The sequence below is a fragment of the Lepus europaeus genome, chromosome 16 (assembly GCF_033115175.1).
Source record: "Lepus europaeus isolate LE1 chromosome 16, mLepTim1.pri, whole genome shotgun sequence".
In the NCBI taxonomy this organism is placed as follows: Eukaryota; Metazoa; Chordata; class Mammalia; order Lagomorpha; family Leporidae; genus Lepus; species Lepus europaeus.
In genome coordinates this window covers 3,363,326-3,384,571 of record NC_084842.1, presented here as the reverse complement: position 1 = coordinate 3,384,571, position 21,246 = coordinate 3,363,326, and the positions used below count along the sequence as shown (strand labels likewise).

The window sequence follows — 21,246 nt, the reverse complement described above, 5'->3', positions numbered from 1 at the left end:
CCGGGGCTGTGTCAGGCTATAACCAAGAGACTGGAACTGAACGTATGACTCCTACATGAAGTGGGTGGCAGTGATCTGACCTCTGGAACCATCACGTGTGGCCTCCAGAATGTGCATTAGCAGGAAGCTGGAACTGGGAACCCTACCAGGATTTGACTCCAGACACTGGGATACAGGATATGGGTGCGTCTCAAGTGACTTCTTTAAGAGCTATGTCAGATATCTGGCCTTTTCCCTAAAAGGCCACACAGTATGTATTTCAGGCTAGGGTGGCACATGATGCATTGCATCTCCCGCATTCTACTTTTATAGCGTGGAAACTGCACAGACAAAAGGTACACGAATAGGTGTTGTTGCGTCTAATGAAGTCTTGTTTATAATAGAAGTGTAGTTTGCTGACCTCTATCATAGAACTATGTATGTGCTGTTAATGTTACCATAGGTGTACAGACCAGTGGAACAGAACAGAGAGATCAGAGGTTGAACCACCGGTTACTGGTCAATTGATTTTTCACAATACAGCTAAGGGCTTTCATTGCCTAAATTTTTTTTTCAAAATAATAATGTAGGAAGCATTGGCTATCCATATAGAATAAAGTGAATTAATGATCCTTACACAAAAATGATTCAAGGCATAGAAATTGTTGAATTTAATATAATTTCAGTTAGAAACTTAGTGAAAACCAAATTAATTAACAAAGGAGTGTAAAAAAAATGATGTTCAACATCATTGATCATCAGAGAATTTCAAATAAAACCTGAATGAGGAGTCAGCTTTCTTGATAGTGAGTTGAGCTACATCAGGATTCCGGCATTCTGTCTCAGAGTGCCTGTGACTGAGTTCTGCCTCAGGTTCTGATCCAGCTTCCTGCTAATGCACACCATGGATGGTACCAGGTAATGGCTTGGGTATTTGAGTCCCTGACACCCACACAAGAGACTCAGATGGGAGATCCTGGACCCTGACATCAGCCTGGCCCAGGCCAACCGTGTCTTGTCTGTTGCTGTGATTTGAAGAATAAGTCATTTAGTGGAAGATCTTGATCTGTCAATTACTCTTTCCTCTCTCTCTCTCTCTCTCTCTCTCTCTCTCTCTCTCTCTCTCTCTCCCCATCCCTCTGTCACTTTTCCTGTCAAATAAATAAAACTACATGAACATTTTAAAAACTCATTGAGATAATAACACAAGTCAACAAGAAAGGATAAAAAGTTTGACTTTTTCATGCTGCTTTATACATTCACAATTACCATATATTTGAGATACTCAATTTCAAAGCTTTTGGCAAGAAAAATGAAATAAATATATGTGTGTGTATATATATATAAAACTGTACAAACTTGCATATTCATACTTAGAAAAGCATTACATGTAATTGCTAAAATATTTAAATAATCCAAATGACCATTAACAAGTTAATTTATAAAGAAATTGTGATGTGCCTCTAAAGTAGTACACTATTTACCAATAAAGATTAATAGAATATTAATAATTCCAACAGTTTGAGTGAAAGTAGCTCAATATCAAAGAGAGTACTTACCATGTGATCATGTGATTCCATTTATATGAAATTCTAGGTCAGATTATTCTAACCTGGGTGGAAGAAAGAAAATTAGCAGTGGTTTTGAGCCATGTGGGCTACTGACATCAGAGAAAGTGATGAACATGTCGCTTATCTCAATGGTGACAGTGGATTCATGGATGTATATATTGTGTTACCTATCATATAACTATATACTTAAAACAGACCTGCTTTATTGAATATAAAGCTCAAAATGCAATATAAAAAAGTTAAAGTATAAGAACAATGAGAAGGGGCAGGCATTGTGTGCAGAGGCTGAAGCCACTGCTTGTGGTGCTGGCATCCGTGTCAGAGTCCCCGGCTGAGCCCGGGCTGCTCAGCCCCTGATCCATCTTTCTGCTGATGCACCAAGGAAGACAGCTGAAGATGCAGAGCTCAAACTCCTGACACCTACTTGGGCTTCCAACATGGTGTTCCCTTCTCCTGGCTTTGCCCTGTCCCATGTCTGGCCTTTTTAGGCATTTGGAGAATGAACCATAGCTGGAAGAGTCGTTCTCTCTCTCTCTCTCTCTCTCTCTCTCTCTCTCTCTCTCTCGTCTTTCTACCCCACATGCCTTTCAAATATATAAGTCAATTAATATTTCAAAAGAGAAAATAAAGGCAACATTTGGGAGAAGGTTGGTAGATATGTGTTTAGCTGGGGGCCGGCGCCGTGGCTCACTTGGTTAAGCCTCCACCTGCGGCACCGGTTGCTCCTCTTCCAGTCCAGCTTTATGCTGTGGCCTGGGAGGGCAGTGGAGGATGGCCCAAGTGTTTGGGCGCCTGCACCCATGTGGGAGACCAGGAAGAGGCATCTGGCTCCTGGCTTTGGATCGGCACAGCACCAGCCGTAGCAGCCATTTGGGGAGTGAACCAACGGAAGGAAGACCTTTCTCTCTGTCTCTCTCTCTCACTGTCTATAACTCTACCTGTCAAATAAAAAAAAAAAAAAGAAAGAAGTGTGTTTAGCTTGAAGGATGGCAGGTTGTGAGTGTCCTATCAGCAATGCAGAATGTTTTGAGAGGAAGAAAACGCAAGTATCTATTTTATTTTTGGAATCCTCTTTTTCAAGAATAGAAATTAAAATACTTCTTATATGTTATAAAGACATTTGGAATATTACCTGTTTATTTATTGAGTGGGAATCCATCCTCTTGTTTTTCCATTTTTTGCTGTCAGTCTCTTTGTGCGCTTATATACATATCAGTGTTATTATCTGTATCTGTGAGGGTGGATAAGTCTATCTCTTCTCTGTCTCCATCTACCTGTACATGTCTATATATAGTGCATGTGATAATTACAATGTAAGAATTCTGAAAATGTTTTGTTTAATTTATGTCCTATACTTCACAGCAAGATTCAGATATTGTCCTACCAAAAAGAACTTTGAAAATACACATCATCGTGGATAAAGCCATGGTATGCATTATTGATATATTTCATTATATGTTCACATTGAGGAAATATGCATAATAAACTTCCAATGTTTTCAATAAAGATGCATTTTACTCTTCAAAATCGGTGTCTTAGTACATCATGACATAAGGAAATGCCATTTGCCCTTAGGCAGATATGGGAGATTTGTAAAGAAGAATGTAATCACATCATTTCTGTTTAATGTGGTTAATCATGTTTAACATTTGTAGCTATTTATAAATGTGAATAATATAAATATAAATGTATAAATGCATCATGTCACATAATCTGTAAGTATTTAATTTTTTTTTAACTTTTATTTAATGAATATAAATTTCCAGTGTACAGCTTATGGATTACAATGGCTTCCCCCTCCCATAACTTCCCTCCCACCCGCAACCCTCCCCTCTCCCGCTCCCTCTCCCTTTCCATTCACATCAAGATTCATTTTCAATTCTCTTTATATACAGAAGATCAATTTAGTATAAAGATTTCAACAGTTTGCACCCACATAGAAACACAAAGTGAAACATACTGTTGGAGTACTAGTTATAGCATTAAATCAAAATGTACAGCACATTAAGGACAGAGATCCCACATGAGGAGCAAGTGCACAGTGACTCCTGTTGTTGACCCAACAAATTGACACTCTAGTTTATGGCGCCAGTAACCATCCTAGGCTGTCGTCATGAGTTGCCAAGGCTATGGAAGCCTTCCAAGTTTGCCGACTCTGATCATATTTAGACAAGGTCATAAAAGACAGAGTGAGGATAGTAACCAATGATCCTAAGAGTGGCATTTACCAGGTTTGAACAATTATACAGCAAAAAGTGGGGAAGAGGACCATCAGTACACACAGGTTGGGAGTAGAGCCATTGGTGGTAGAGTAGAGGTTACGATTACAAAGGAATGAGGCCCAAGTGCACTAGACAGGGCCTAGGACAAAGGAAAGAGTCATTATTAGAGGAGCTAAGAAAGGTGCTGTCTAAGCTACAAGTAATTTTTCTGATTGAGAGGCAAATAGAACCTGACAGAAGGGGCTTGATAATAATCTGTTGGGCTTTAGGCCTTTGTAAGTTAAGAGGCCCAGACCTACCTATCTCTTCACATGGGGTATATCCTAAGGGAGGTGTGAACCTCCTAGGGGAAGGCACTCTGTTAACTTTCATTACTTGGCTGGCCTGGGAGGAGAGCTGGCCAGGTCAAGGCAGGTGGCATCTCTAACAAGAAATTTACAGTTCTGCCTGCAATGTTGCTGACCCTACTTGACCATCCCCTCAGCTGCAGTGGTCACTTTGGAAGTTGGGCTGAGTGAAAGGCTTTTCAGCTTAGAGTCAATAAGATCTGTGGCTCTGACCTGGGCATCCTTCGACTCCAGGGCAGGTCCATTTCCAGTGATCCAACTCTTGGCAGAGCTGCCAGGGCTCTTCACAAGCTGACTTCTGCTGAAGCCCAGCCTTTAAGATTATACTTAAAATGAAAGAGTCATTTCAGAAATCTTAATTATATTTTGGCTTCTTCATTTAAGCACTGCAGTATTTTAACTTGAAACCATTTAAAATGTGTTAGTGATTTTATCCTATGATTAAGAAACAAGCATTTGTCTTCCAGTATGATTTTATGGGATCTGACGGGGCACTTGCAGCTGAAAAAATTGTCCATATGTTTGGTGTTATTAGTGCTGTAAGTATTTATGTTTCATATTTATGTAGGACATATTTTTCATTAACACAGTGATATTGTTTGAATATATTGCATTTAAATTTTTATAAAAAACGTAATTCTATGTGATAGTTCCATTTACCAATGGATTCAACTCCAAATAAGAGTTAATTGAATGTAGATATTACATCTGGGCATAGGGATGTAAAATTATGTAGCATTATTACATCATTTATCTCCTGTTTTCAGATTTTTTCCAAGGTCAAAATAGCTATTATTCTGTCTTCTCTGGAGCTCTGGTCAGATGAAAATAAGATTTCAACAAATGGAGATGCTGAGGATATACTACAAAGATTCCTGTCATGGAAACAAAAACTTCTGTCTCAAAGTCCCCAAGAAATGTCTTATTTATTGATGTAAGCACTTTGTTCAGATTGGCAGAGACTTTATCAAGTTGTTTGATATGTTATCTATCAAAATTATGTAGAGAAATGTTGTTTGGAATAATATTTTAAAAAAAGAAAATTGAAACATGAATACTGTGTTTGCAAAATGCAAAACAGAAAATCAGACAACCCAGGTAAGACACTGTTTACTTCATACTGGGACTTCCCTGTCTGAGTAGACCATTTATGGAAGTGCAGGGAGCTGGAAAAGGTGGAGTCGGGACCATGGTGGGTCCTGAAGCTCTTCTCAGGGGAAATGACTGAAACCATCACCTTAGCATTGGATAAATGCAAACTACCTCACAGAACACAGTGATTGCCCGAAGTGCTCATTATCACAGAAAGCGTTGTAACAGTAACTTCACCATCCTTTTGGTTAGGCTACTTTCTGGTACATTCCTACTGACCTGAGGCGCACCTGTTCATCTTTCTGCATCTTTCAAGATTCTTTCTATGTATTTTTGCTTTCCTTATTTAATTTTTATATTCAGAAACAGAATGGCAAAGGCCTTCTGCAATATGAAATAAACATATAAATCTATTGAGATATCAAGTGGAATCCAAGGAGCTTCTAAAGCAACAATAAAAAGGGACTAAAATGAATGTGCACACTGGCTGCATCCTGTCTCTGTTTCTCTTCGTGCAACTGTTGCATTTTTTATCTCTTTCCTTCCTCTCCTCGGATCTAATGCTCTTAACATATGATTAGGGTCACTATGAACAAGTCAGGGCAATAAACAGCCTTGACTTTTATTTCTTGGGATTACATTCATCCAGTGAAAACAATAGTGATATACTTTGGGTGAGGTGCAGGACAGCCCCTGCTATGTTTTGGGCTGTGCATCTTAGGACATTAAGTAGCCTTTGGAACTTAACTCTTACGTCTCCTATGACTGACAGCTGAAATGGTAAATGACTTAAATCTCTAGATATGCTTTACTCATATTTCTAAAGAAAGAAGAACTTTATTGCAGAATACAAACCTGTAAAACATCATTAAGTTCACCAATACTTTAAAATGTATGTTTTCACCAGAAAAAAAAAAAAACTTTCTTTTTCAGTTACAGGGACCAGGCTACTTTTGTGGGAGCAACATATCATGGAAGGCCATGTGATCCAAAGTTTGCTGCAGGAGTTGCTATGGTATGCATTTATTCCCTTCACTTCGTTCAGAATATCAGGTTTAGAAAGTTATCATTCACATCAGTAAGCACATGTACATTTAACACAGCACTCATACAATTTTGTCAAACTTTGACAAAATGGTCTTTATTGGTTTTGATACTCTAATAATATGATTTTAAATGGATGTGCTATTGTGGGCAATGCACATACATAAAAAAATCCCATCTTAAAATTCTAAGTGTTGAGGCCAATAGAGAATACCTTCACGTGGTGACAAGACCTATCTCCAGGGGTTTCATATTGCAAAGCTGAGGCTCTGTCCTAAAAACAACACCGTTTGTTATCTCTGGTAACCAACATTCTACGTTTTGTTTCCATAAGTTTTTTTTTTTTTAAGATTTATTTTATTTATTTGAAAGAGCCACAGAGAGAGAGGAAGAGAGAGAGGTCTTCCAACCTCTGGTTCACTCCCCAAATGGCCACAATGGCCAGAGCTGGGCTGCTCCGAAGTCAGGAGCCAGAAACTTCTTCCGGTCTCCCACTGGGATGCAGGGTCCCAAGCACTTGGGCCATCTTCCACTGCTTCCCCAGGCCATAGCAGAGAGCTGGATCAGAAGAGGAGCAGCTGGGACTCCAGTCAGCGCCCGTATGGAATGCCAGTGCCACAGGCCGAGACTTGACCTACTACACCAGAGTACTGGCTAGTTTCTTCTTTTATTTTGAGGTCCTCAAGGTATAAAGTTAGGTAGTTGATTTGAAATCACCCTCTTTTTCAATGTGTGCATTTACACATATAAACTTAACCTCTTGTGATGTCTCACTAGTTTTGGTGTATTTTATTTTCATTTCTACTTTTCTTTGGATTTTTGTAATTTTCTTTCTTGAGTTCTTTTATTCAATGGTGGTTCACTAGGCTAATCCTCCGCCTTGCGGCGCCGGCACACTGGGTTCTAGTCCCGGTTGGGGCACCTGATTCTGTCCCGGTTGCTCCTCTTCCAGTCCAGCTCTCTGCTGTGGCCCGGGAAGGCAGTGGAGGATGGCCCAAGTGCTTGGGCCCTGCACCCCATGGGAGACCAGGAGGAAGCGCCTGACTCCTGGCTTCAGATCTGCACAGCGTGCTGGCAGTAGCGGCCATTTTGAGGGGTGAACCAATGGAAGGAAGACCTTTCTCTCTGTCGTCTCTCACTGTCTAACTCTGCCTGTCCAAAAAAAAAAAAAAAAAGAATTGTACCTATGAAATACATGAAATCTATTCTCTTTACATCAATAAAAATGTTTGAATAAGAAAACAAAATATCTTCAAAGATTAAAAAATCATATACATTAGTGAGTACTCAAGGTTGCCTTTTCTGAGTGGATTCTGGTTTTATTCTGTTGGCATTGAAAACAAGTACTCTGTGTTATTTGGTATTTGTTAAATTGTTAATGAATTTTTTGTGTTCTAATTGTTGGTGCTGGAAAATGTTCTGTGTGTGCTGGAGATTATTGTATATCCTGTTATTATTGGGTAGAATATTATGCAAATGTCCTTTGGTTCTAGCTTGCATATTTTATTGTGGAAACTTGATCTTATTTATCCTATGTCTGGTTGCTCTGGTCTTTGGTTGAAATGGAACATTGAAGCCTTCTACTACTCTTGCGCTGCTTTCCGTTCTGCCTGCAATTCTTTCAAGTTTCCCTCCTGAGTATACATGTTCTGGTTTGTGATACTCAGATGGTTATGTTCCAAGTGAACTTATCTTGTTTGTAGGTCTTTAGTTTTTTCATTTGTTTTTAAAGTAAATTTACATGTCAAACTTACAGAAATTTGTTAATGCTTGCATTTCAAAACGTTCCATACCAGATATACATTATGAAAAGAGGTATTATGAAAATAATATGCATTTTAGCATTTCTTTGTACCCAAATAGTTATCTTTTACTTCCATTTTTTGTTAACTTTTTGAAATACCCTCATACATTCACTTTACTAATAGCTTTATAAGATTTTGCTTATCTATTTGTAAGGCAGGATGACAGAAAGATGGGGGGAGACAGAAAGAGAAATGTCTTTCATCTACTGATTCACTTCTCAAATGCTTATGATAACCAGGACTGGGCCTCACCAAAGCCAAGAGTCGGGATTCCATGCAGGTCTCCCACATAGGTTTTAGAAACCTAGTTTCTTGGGCCATGATCTACTTTCTTCCAGTTGCATCAGCAGGAAGCTTTATCAGCCTGGATTGTAGCGAGCACCTTAACCGGGCACTCCAGAAGGGGGTGCATCCATCTCAGATCTCAGATGTCAGCTTCATCCGCTATGCCACAATGCCCACCACCCGTGAGGATTCATAATTTTCTTGTGGTTTGGTATTGCCATCTAATGCATTTTCTTTTTAACTTGAGAGACTTCCTTAGCATTTCTTGTAGTCAGGCCTACAGGACAAAAATTCCCCAAGATTTTGCTTATCTGGAATATTAATTTCTTCAACATTTTTGAATGACTGTTTTGTCCAAAACAACGTTCTTGGTTGAAATTCTTTATTTCAGTATTTGACTGTGTCACTATACTCATATCTGGCCTCAAAAATATCTGTTAAGAAATCCATGGACAATTATATGGAAGCTCTCTTATGTCACAAAGATTTTTCTCATGGTCTTTTAATTTTTAACAGTTCAATTATAATACACTTCCATGATAACCTCTTTGGGTTTATCCTGGTGTTCTTTTTAAGCCTTGTTTCCAAAGCCTTTGGCCATTACTTCTTCAAATCAGGTCTTTGCCCTATGTTCTCTCTCTTTTTAGGACTCCAAAATACATAAATTTGTCCCCTTAATAGTGACCCATGAGACCATGGTGTCCATTTATTTTATTCAATCTTCTTTCTACTCTTTGGCATGATAATAGCAAGCAACTTTCTTGAAGTTTAAGTTTGACTGCATCTAGTAAATTCTTCAATTAATTCATTGGGTTCTTCATCTCTAGAATTTCTGTTGATTTTTTTTTTCAGTTTTTCTTTCATTCTTGTTACTTATAGATTATTACATATATGTATGTCTTACTCAAAAATTAACATAACCACCATTTTAATATAATGAGGAAACTCATATAATATTATTGCTAGATTCAGGAAATAAAAATTGACCAAATCAAAAAGTGTTTTAAAAACTCTCAGCAAACTAGGAATAAAAGAGAACTTGCAAAAGAGAATTGTAACAAGCAACACTTATAACATCACACTTGTTCTGAGAAAAGAATGCTTTGCTGCTAAGATGAACAAGTCAAGAACAAAGACTCTTACTCCTTTTCCACACTGTACAAAGCCCTGAAAAACTGATAGCTCCAAATTTTATAGGGATGTAGAGCCAAAATGAATCTCATTCAATTTTCATGGAGCTATAATAATGGGGCAGACATTTTAGGAGATACTTTGACAATTTCTTGAAATACTGAATGAACTATTATCAGATGATCTAGAAATGATCATCCTGGGTATTTACCCAATGAACTGAAAACATATCTAAGGACTTACATATGAATGCCTGTAGCAGCTTTATTTATAATTGTCGTAGATCACAAGTAACCGAGATAGCCTTTAATAAGTGAACCAATAAACAAAAAGGTATAACCACGCAATGGAATATTAATCAGTGATTTGAAAACTTGGCCATTAAGCCACAAAAAGGTATGAAAAGCTTTATCTGTAAGTTGTTAGTAGAAGAAGCTAATGTGAAAAAGATATATAAAGTATTCACTGTATGACTTTGGGAATCAGCAATACATGGAGATAGCAAGAAGATCATTGATTTGTAAATATTTAGAGAAAGACTTTGCTATGTATTGTATATTGCTTTGCTTTGAGAAAAATTGACTCCTCAGTGTTTTCATTTTTAATATTTATTATTGTTTTAGATTTAACAGTGTTAACATGTTGCCATATACACTTCATAACTGATTTCCAATTAAACACTGCATATCCATTCCAGTTGTGATCTCTTTAGAAACAATATATTTAGTTAACTAAGGCTGGTAAATATAAAAATGATTGATGGTACTTGTTAGATTTAAGTTCAATCATCATAAAATGATGTCATTAATCTTTTATAATAGGTCAAAAAGAATAATATAATGCTCAAAAAGAATAATAAAATATAGTTGTTTGTTCTGTCCTCTAGACCCTTAAGAAAGCAACTAGCTTTGATATAACAATTTGTTTTTTTCTTTAAATATTTGTTTATTTATTAGACAAGTAGAGTTACAGAGAGAGAGAGGGAGAGACAGATAGAAACATCTTCCATCTGCTGGTTCATTCCCCAAATGGCCACAATGGCCAGAGCTGTGCCTATTCAAAGCCAGGAGCCAGGAGCTTCTTCCAGGTCTGCCATGTGGGTGCAGGGGCCAAAGAACTTAGGCCATCTTCTACTGCTTTCTCAGGTCACAGCAGAGAGCTGGAATGGAAGAGGAGCTGCCAAGACAAGAACCATAGCCCACATGGGATGGCGGCGCTGCTGATGGAGGCTTAGCCCACTGCTCCACAGCGCCAGCCTCATAGAGCAGTTTCTTAAATTTGCAATTGTATCTAGGCTGTATGTCCTGAAATTGATTAGTTCAAAACAGGGCAGAAATGATGTAGGATGTAATTTTGTATTTTTCTCTGTTTAGTATGAGAAGATGATAACTTTTGAGGCATTTTCAGTTGTTATGGTACAGTTGATTGGAATTAATCTGGGATTATCATATGATAACATCTATCATTGTTACTGTCCAGGAACTACATGCGTCATGAATCCTGAAGCAATGTAAGTGTTTTATATATCTTAATACAATGCTATTTGCACACATACTATTATACATTATATATTATATAATATATTGTTATGTGTAATATTAATAAAGATGTAAAAATTATATACATATATAATGTTTACATTTATGATTTGTATAATTTAATACATGTGTATCTATATTATGTTTTCCCTTTGGAAATGCTTTAACTATTCCTTGATGTATAATCTCTTACAGCATTACTTGAATATGAGTATCTTTATTAATATCATAAGTGCTTATTTAACCATAGAAAATGAATTTAGGACGTTGTAGAAATTGTGCTAGATAGTTCAATATTCAATGCTGTTTTATAGAGAAAAAGAGGATTTTAAGTTTTATTTTATTTATTTGAAAGAGTTACAGAGAGAGGTAGAGACAGAGAGAGAGGTCTTCCACCTGCTGGTTCACTCCCAAAATGGTTGCAATGGCTGGAGCTGAACCAATCCGAAGCCAAGAGCCAGGAGCTTCTTTTAGGTCTCCCACATGGGTACAGGGGCCCAAGCACTTGGGCCATCCTCTGCTGCTTTCCCAGATGCATTAATAGGGAGCTGGATTGGAAGTGGAGCAGCCAGGACTTGAACCGGCACCCATATGGAATGCTGGTGCTGCAGGCTGGGTCTTTAATTTGCTGTGCCACAAAGCCAGCCCTGAGAAAGAGGATGTTAATAAGAAGTATTAGGGGCTTGCTGGAGATATTGAAAAACTTGTCAGGATAACTGCTGAAGAGATACTGGAATATTATTAAATCTGAGAACTCAACAGACCTGGAATATGGAGATCCAAGAGTGAGGGGGTTAAAGAAATAGCAATTATAAGGAATGCAAAGAACAGCATTTAGGCTTAGGGAAATAAAGTGAAATACTGCAAAGTTAAAATAACTTGAGTCAGGGGCAGAAGTCCAGGAGGTTATATATGAAATACAGTGAGGAGTCTGCTCATGTATGTATGCTGCAGGGTCTGGATCTTATGTTAATTGTAACACAACCCATTTGAATCAACCTATGAGGTATAGGTACTAACATTTTATCTTGTAAATTAATGCAATTTGAATTAGAACTGTTATATACTATTTGAGAGATGATGATTTTTATACTAATCTGTAATATTTTGTTAAGATTGAGAAATAAAGAAGTCAGGAGTTTTTTTTAATGAGTTTTGGGGTATCAAAACTTAGTAACAAGTATTGGAAAAGGTCAATATTTTACGAAAGAGGAAAGTTGTAGGGAGAACTTGAATACAATTTGTACAGGTTGAATCTAGGCAACTGAGTTAGAACTGTGAAGAGTAAAGCTGATTATGTAGGTCCAATTCTTAGAAGGCAAGAGATCTAAAATGCAAAAGCCAGCAGGATATGGATGGGAATGAACACACAATTTTGAAAGAAAAAAAAAAAGCTATAAGATGAGAATAGTTTCCTTCGATAAAATGTTTAATACTTTTCCCATTTACAGGCTGAGTAGTTGAAGGCAAAGCAGCAACATCAGTTGAGAGCAGAAAAAAAGAAAACTGTAGAACAAGAACCAAAACGCAGTTGAGTATTACCTAGGGTGGAATAAATTTTAAGAACAGGGAGCCAGTGAAGTCATTTGGCAAATGCATCAGTATGCTACTTTGTTCTCCAGGAACTCCTTAGCAAAATATAGAGAAATCTAGAAAAGCAAGCAAACAACAACAGCAAAGGAATAAAAATGGAAAGAAAAGCACATACCTCAATTTTCTCAAACTGTAACAAATCCCAAACACCAGCGGGTGTTGTCCATACACTGAGCAAATAAGAGCTGCATGAAATAAGGAGTTATTTGGTGGGAAATAGAAAAGAAAAACAGAAAGCATTGAGAAAACCTTAAAAAATTGAGAACGCAGAAATCGTTGACTAACTTGTGTTCCTCACTGGAAAGGAAATATCAGTAAGTCCATGGCATTAGAAGGGATAACATTGGTGGGGATTTTGCTAAGTGCAAGTGAGAGCAAAGGAACTTTGTACACTGGTAAAGCATTAATTCCTGTCCTAAGCAATCTAAAAACAATGAACCATGTGTTATCCTGATCCTGACTTTTAAATGCTGCTGTCCATCAACAGGAACAGGGTCATCTTGGAAACCTGATTGATTTCAAGGCTAAGGCAGAGAAAATACAAATGACCCTGGAATATTTTGTGTGAGAAAATAAGGAGGGAGTCAAAGATTGATGGAGGTCTGTCAAAAGGCTGCCGAACTTCATTTGGAGCCAAATCTGAGACAGTTTAATTCTAAAAGTCGTAACAGTGGGTTGTGTGTCATGGTACAGCAAGTTAGGCTGCTTCTTGGCAATATGTGCATCCTGTATCAGAGAGCTGGTTCGAGTTCCAGATATCTACTTCCAATGCAACATCCTGCTAATGCATAGAGGCAACTGACAATGACTCGAGTGCCTGCCACTCACATGTGAGACCCAGATAGAGATGCAGTCTTCTGGGCTCTGCTTTGCCTGGTAATGGATATTGCAGGTATTTGGAGAGGGAACCAATGGATGGAAGATTCTCTCTCTCTCTCTCTCTCTCTCTCTCTCTCTCTCATATTCTCTCTCTCTCCTGCCTGCCTTTTAAGTAGATGAAAATAAATATGACTTAAAAATGATAGTGGTGATGATGTTTCACAATCCACTGCTGATAATGTAATTAGGAATCATGTTTATATTAAATCAGAACACTCCTCTGCAAACACAAACTGGAAATAAACAATAATTTAAGAACAAAGACTAGTGGACATACACTTATCACAGTTACTTTTACAAATAATAAAATCAATAGATCAAAGTGACTTTCATCTGTCCTGCAACAAATTAAAATTGCATGCCACTTTTTAGATTGTAATGAAGCAAATGTTATTGCCAAGGTTCCTAACCTCAGTCTAATAATAAGGACGTATTTCACAAATACAAATTGAGGGGACATTCTATGAACGATTGTCCAGGAGTTATAAAACCTTGCATACTCTTGGGAGCTGAAACAAAGCACTTAGGCGATTAGACTAAGGAGTCATAAGAACTAAATGCATGGGCTTATTCTCAACGGATCCAATTGTTATACAATGGTAATATTGTGATATTTGGGTAAATTTGAGTGACATCTGAGGATTAGATACTAGAAATGGATAATTTTTTTCTGATGTTGAAAGAGAATCCATTTGTATGTCAGAAGTATATGCTGAAGTATTTGGTTGTCATATATGTGTGACGGCATCTCAACCTTTCAGGAAAGAATTTTTAGACTAAATTCACTCTGAGTTCAAGTTATTTCAAAATTAAACAAAATTCATTAAACAGTGTACTTAGTAGTATAGAAGAACAAAATGTCAAAAATTACAATCGTTCATTCTAGAGCTTGTGTATTTTGCTCCTGGCTGCTGGAATATTTTATTTATTTTGTTATTCAAGAACAAATGATCCCAATTATTCATTAACACAATTATCCATCTTTTATACTTTGTACATTTCTAGCTAAATTTATCAGTATGTTCCATTTTTATAATAATCATTTGGGCTTCATATAATAATGATGATGTCAATAATAGGATATATTCAAATAGAGCTTATTTTAATCTCTTTACTTTCCAGATGCTTCTTCTAACAAATTACAGTATAAATGAACATATGGCATTTGTTTGCAACCTATGGAATTAAAAGCACTTTCCCATTTTCTCTGGCTGTCTCTCAGTGAAGTAGTTCAGAATTCAGTGTGCTTTATGGGAGAGTGTTACTGCAGTACGGGTTTTTTGCTCCATTTATCTGAAGCATCTAATTTAATTTCAGACTATCCAGAGGTGTGAAGTTCTTCAGCAGCTGCAGCATGGCTGAACTGAAACAAGCAGTGTCACAGCCTGAATTTGGATGTCTTCTGGATACCAAAGTCTCATCAGTGGTTTTCCAAGGAAAAACTGGAACTTGCGGCAATGGAATTTTGGAAGGAAGAGAGCAGTGCGATTGTGGCAAAGCTGAGGTTAGTCATAAACTTTATCACGGTATCCTAAGATGTGTCTGTCTGTTTTTCTCCTGGAGTCTTATGGAGATCCATGCATGCTAACAGGGAAAGACAGTCTTTAAAATGTGTATACTTTCTCAAATATAGGGGGCGTGTGAAAACTGACTCGTCCTCAATTTGAAGCTTTTGAAGGGTGTGCTTCCTGGGTGTGTGTGGCATGGATTATAGAAGCAGACTGCAAACATAAATAGCCTCAGTGATATCATTGGCACCTACATCATCTCCCAGATTCCTCAAAAGTGGCTGTGCAGGTTCACTAAGTTATTAGATGTGTCTCATTATTCATTTCCTCACCTGATTTTGGAACTTTACATCTGTGGTGACTTCTTTTATTTTTATTTGTTTACAGAATTGGTTTAACTACACTTGTTTGCTCATTATCATCGTGATGACAATACAGCATGACCAAACAATTAGCACATGCAAGTCCAAAGTGCTCCTTGTTCTGTATCTTATTGCCCATTCTAGAAATAGACACTATCCATTTTTTGTTTATTATGATTACTAGTAATAGTATGTATTTTCATAAATTTATCATGAGATTTCTTAGGGTTTCGTTGTACATTTTAATACTAGAAATCTTTTTCTGAGACAACTTTTTCTTCTCTTCATTTCTAAAAGTATTCATATTATTTTATGTAAGTGTTGATTCACTTTTCTATCTAAGAATCCACTCTGCATGGGGATTTAGAATTGCCGATGTTTCCAGTTTATGAGCTCTTTGTGTTTTCTAGAGTTTAGAAGCAAAGGAACTCTGTCTTCTGCAGCAAAGTGGATGCACCTGATGCAAAGGATTTATTTTTTTAAATTAACTTACTTCAATATGAACCCTTATTAATAACTTTAGGCTTCTTAAAGATTTATTTATTTATTTTGAAATTCAGAGTTGCAACGAAAGCGGGAGGGACGGGATGGGGAGAGAGAGAAAGAGAGTGTATCTTCCATGCACTGATTCACTCCCCAAATGGTAGCAACTATCAGAGATGAGCAGGGAGTTTCCATGATAGGTTAACCCACTATGCCTGATGCCCGCACCTAATTTCAGTTTTATAGTGTGTACTCTCAGTGGTGAAAATTTTCTTTTCTCTTTAATGGAAGATGGAATTTTTTTTAAATTTTCATTTTATTTTTTTCAGTATTCTCTCTGCCCAGTGGTGTGGACCCCTTTGCTACATTTCAAATCCAGTGAATTTCTCCATCAGTAATTCCTGTCTTTTTTTTTTTTTTTTTTTTTGGACAGGCAGAGTGGACAGTGAGAAAGACAGAGAGATCTTCCTTTTCCATCTTTATCCTTTCGATTTGTATCTTTTTTAAAGATAGCTTTCATTTACTAGAACAAAGATGCCAAACAAGTTCAAGCTAGCAAAATTTATCTGAGCCAACAGCAACTGATGAGTCAGTCATCACTCTGAGCCAGGAGCAGCCCAGAGAGCTCCACCCAGCAACACAAGCAGCAGTATTTATAGACAGGAAAATAGGTGATGTACAGAGAAAGCCTGATTGATTACAATCAGCTCACAGCATTCCTTAGCCGGTCCTGGTGAGATAAAGCCATTGCCTTGGGAAGGCAGGGTGTCAGCAGTTGGCAGCTGCTATGATCAGCTGAGACATGGGCTGCTTGTCCTGAGCGTATCCTCTTCAACCATGATGCAGTTTGTTTGCATGTTAGGTAAGGTTGCAGTTCGCTACTTGCCCAAGCACAAAGCACACGGGCAACTTGGAACAAATTTAGTTGAATTTCATGCCACTCTCTGTCACCTTCACCATGGACATGTTCACTTCAAAAGGGAGTCCACAATTCATGACATAGGTTACTTGAGTGTTCTTTTTGTTCCCTTCATGTTTTCATTATTGAAACCCCAATGAGACCATTCGAGTGTAATGGATAGTTGCATATAAGTATGTTAGAATCTTGAGAGCCACATTACACAAGGGACCCTGTTATGACCCATGAATGGTGTATACCCCTTAATTGGAGTCCCATATATTGAAGCTATCAAAATCAATTACATCAAAAATGAACTAGAAGATAAAACTGTTTATGCTTGTGAGAAAGTATATTTGTTGATTTCTGGCAACTCAGTTCCTCCCACATTGGATGTGTTTACAAAAGATGTTGGCTATCACACACAGTGCTCTCGATGTTGGCTATCACACACAGTGCCCTCGATGTTGGCTATCACACACAGTGCCCTCGATGTTGGCTATCACACACAGTGCCCTCGATGTTGGCTATCACACACAGTGCTCTCGATGTTGGCTATCACACACAGTGCCCTCGATGTTGGCTATCACACACAGTGCTCTCGATGTTGGCTATCACACACAGTGCCCTCGATGTTGGCTATCACACACAGTGCCCTCGATGTTGGCTATCACACACAGTGCCCTCGATGTTGGCTATCACACACAGTGCCCTCGATGTTGGCTATCACACACAGTGCTCTCGATGTTGGCTATCACACACAGTGCTCTCGATGTTGGCTATCACACACAGTGCCCTCGGTTCAGCCATGGGTGGTCTAAGGCAAATATGTCATCTGAAACAACTTTAGCAGGAGAACATAAAAAAACTTTGGCAAATACCTATGGCTTACTCAGTAGAGTCATTGTAGTAGTTAATGTTAGAGAAACATCTCTAATTATAACCTCATTTATATTTATGCTAATTAAAAGCAAAATCCTTCTACAAAAAGATACCTATTCATAAATATTTCATTTGACTTTATTTTTAAAGATTTATTTTATTTATTTGAAAGAGTTACAGAGAGGGGGATTAAGAGAGAGAGGTCTTCCAGCTACTGGTTCACTCCCTAAATGGTCACAATGGCCTGAGCCAGGAGCTTCATCTGAGTCCCCCAGGTTGGTGCAAGGGCCCAAGCCCTTGGGCCATCCTCTAATACTGCTTTCCCAGGAACATTAGTAGGGAACTGGATCTGAAGTGAGGCAGTCAGGACTTGAACTGGTGCCCAGATGGGAAGCCAGTGTCACACATGGTGGCTTAAGCTTCTATACCACAACACCAACCCCATCCATTCATAAGCATTTACATCTGATAGAAAATTCACCTTTGCTTCATAGTTCATATTATTAGCTATAGTCTCAACTTCACTTGTCAATTATTTATGGATTGGCAGTGGTGTGACTAGAATCCTTGCTCAAAATTGGTCCCTTGTATTACATTTATTGAAACATGGAATTACCAATATATATGGCTGTTCTTTATATCTGTTTCTCCACAGATCAGTAAAGATAGGGGAGGGGCATATTTGACATTTCCCTGTGGGTTGCCTTGTTAGGGGTCACCAGCAGGAAATCTCAGATTTGTCTTGGGATCCATTATTGAAATAGTACACAGTGGGAGGCTATTGAAAATGAAGGGATCAGAGTTATACATTCGTATGCAAATTGCTGAAGAATCTTTTGGTTTTCTTGTTCATTTTTTTGGCATAAATTTAAAACCTTCAGATAGGTTTCAGCTACCATTAGACTTAAGCAAATAACCTGAATACACGAAATTTGAAATAAGCAAAGCTTATATCAAGGACCAGATAATGGACTTTGAATATCGGGGAAACCGATTACAAGGTGAATTAGAGAATTCTTTGTCAAATATTTGGCAGTGTTATTTCCAAGTTAAAGTGATCAAGTGCAAAGTCTTACTTATTGAATTTTTTTTGCCACGATCAAATAATAAAGAAACACAATGAAAGGAAGAGAGAGGATGAGGTTTCATGGTGGCAGAAGAGAGAGGGCTTGTCCGATTTTGGGAAAATCAACACATCTCCAGGATATCATTTGCCTTGAAGAGAAACTTTCCTAGTCACAGTTAAACTTTGAGCTCTCCAGTGATATCTGGGCCCAAGAGTGGGGAGGGGGCCATCTGAGTCGAGAGATGTTGATCTAAGACCTGAGGCTCTGAAGTTTTGCTGCAAACAACTTGGTATGTTGTTTTCCATTGGAGTTCAGAGCCAGTGTTTCCCAGTGTCATTTCCAGAAGACCCTTCTCTGGGTTCTTAGATACTGGAAAATCTGGCTCTAGGCAGTTGGGTCACCAAGGCCTCATTATATTGTGAAAATGTGCTTCTGTCTAACATGTTAAAGCCTTCCAGGGTTGAGTCTGTGAGAAACACAGATTCTAAGTGGTTCTCCTATTAGTAGCATAGTCCCTTTATAAACCACACTGTTGCTGTTTCAACCTGTGTTTTCCACTGGAGGTATTGTGATTGCCATCAACAGCTGAGGTTAACACCCTTGACCAACATGATCCACCCAGTTAAGATAGCTCTGGCTCCTACTATTTTGTTAGCAATAACTCACTTAACAGTTTTGTAACTTATCATGTGAACTTGAACTTCAAGAAATATATATTCTCAGCAATGCCCCACGTGGGAAATACATTTTCTAATTACCTTTCAGTTACAGTTAAGCCATCAACCATCCTGCATGGAAAAGCCTGTATAGAACCAAAACCAAACAGCAAAGGTGGCAATTCATTGACATCCATCTTTAAGTTCTCAAGTGATCTAGCAAGGGTGGGAAAGTTATTACCTGCTATATTTATTGTATTGCCAGAATTATGAACTTGACAAATAGAACATTTGTTCAAAACCACTTCAGAAAATTTAGAACATCTATCCACTGTTTTTTTTTTTTTTTTTTTTTTGGTGATACACATCATTTTATTATAGTCCATGATGAGCCCTAGAGAGCAGGCCTTTTAGTAATGGAAACACTTTTCCCATTATTGATTTATTTAATTTTAATTTTTAATAATTTTTAACAGACTCAATGTGCTTTGTAGGTACAACTCTAAGAACATAATGGTATTCCCCTATTCCCTCCCCCTCTCTCTCTTTCCACCCTCCTTCCTTCTCTCTTTCTTTTTAGTTTTTGAGATAACATATTTTAAATTTACATTACAATGAAAAAGCTTAGTATTTCATAGAATAAGAAGTTTAACAACTAAAAGGCAAAATACCTTAGTTTAGTGGGAATGTACACATGAATACAAACAATAATTCAACAGGAAAATGAACAATTCACCCATATACAGTAAATTTTAAGGTAATAATGGATCATTAAAATTATAGTAATATAACATTCATAACCATTGATTTGACAAAGATATAAAACAAAGTTTTACAAAACTATATTTGTAGCAATATTGATACACATAGATATTTCTTTTTTCTTTTCTTAGTTTGTTTGTTTGTTTGTTTGTTTTTAAAATTTTAGCTCCCAAAATGAGATATTTGTATTTCTGGGTCCAGCATATTTGACTCAACATAATGTCGTCCAGTTGCATCCATTTTGCTACAAATGTTAGAATTTCATTTGTTTTTGTAGCTGAATAATGTTCCATTGTGTACATATACCACATTTTCTTTATCCATTCATGTGATGATAGGCACTTTGGTTGATTCCAAATTTTGGCTGTTGTAAACAGTGCTGATATAAACAAAGTAATGCAGGTATCTCTTCGATACATTGTGTTCAAGTCTTTTGTGTATATACCCAGTAGTGGGATGGCTAGATCATATGGCAAGTCTATTTCTAGTTTTTTAAGAAATCTCCACACTGTTTTCCACAGTGGCTGCTCTAATTTACATTCCCACCAACACCATATAAGTGTTCCCCTTTCTCCAAGTCCTTGCAGGCATTTGTTACTCTTTGTGTTTTGGATTTTAGCCAGTCTGATAGGGGTGAGTTGATATTTCAGTGGAGTTTTGATTTGCATTTCCCTAATGATTAGTGATGTTGAGCATTTTTTCATTTATCTGTTGGCCACTTGTATTTCCTGTTTTGAGACCTGTCCAAGTCCTTTGCCCATTTCTCAACTGGAAAGATTGGGTGTTGTTGTTGTTGTGTTTTTTTAAGTTGCTGATATATTCGGGGTATTAATCCTTTGTCATATCAGTGATTTGCAAACATTTTCCCCATTCTGTTGGATGTCTCTTCACTCTATTGATCATTTCCTTTGTTTGCAGAAGCTTGTGAGTTTGATGTAGTCCTGTCTATTTAGTTTTGCTTTTGTTGCCTGTGCTTTTGGAAGTCTTGTCCCTGAAGCTATCCTCTGTCCCAGTGTCGTGGAGTGTTTCCCTATGTTTTCTTCCAGCAACTTCCTAGTCTCGGGTTTTAAATTTAGACCTTTGATCCACTTTCAGTTGATTTTTGTATATGATGAGAGTTAATGGCTCTAATTTCATTCTTG

General features: G+C 37.6%; 1 protein-coding gene across 1 annotated transcript in view; it reads left to right on the top strand.

The window, feature by feature from the left end:
- Positions 1-21,246, top strand: part of LOC133775464 (A disintegrin and metallopeptidase domain 3-like) — an 85,299-nt gene that overhangs the window by 28,207 nt on the left and 35,846 nt on the right. The window contains exons 7-12 of the mRNA XM_062213798.1: positions 2,913-2,978; positions 4,587-4,658; positions 4,887-5,053; positions 6,145-6,226; positions 10,850-10,986; positions 14,804-14,990. Coding sequence (XP_062069782.1) covers positions 2,913-2,978; positions 4,587-4,658; positions 4,887-5,053; positions 6,145-6,226; positions 10,850-10,986; positions 14,804-14,990 — 711 coding nt within the window. The remainder of the gene's footprint in view (positions 1-2,912; positions 2,979-4,586; positions 4,659-4,886; positions 5,054-6,144; positions 6,227-10,849; positions 10,987-14,803; positions 14,991-21,246) is intronic.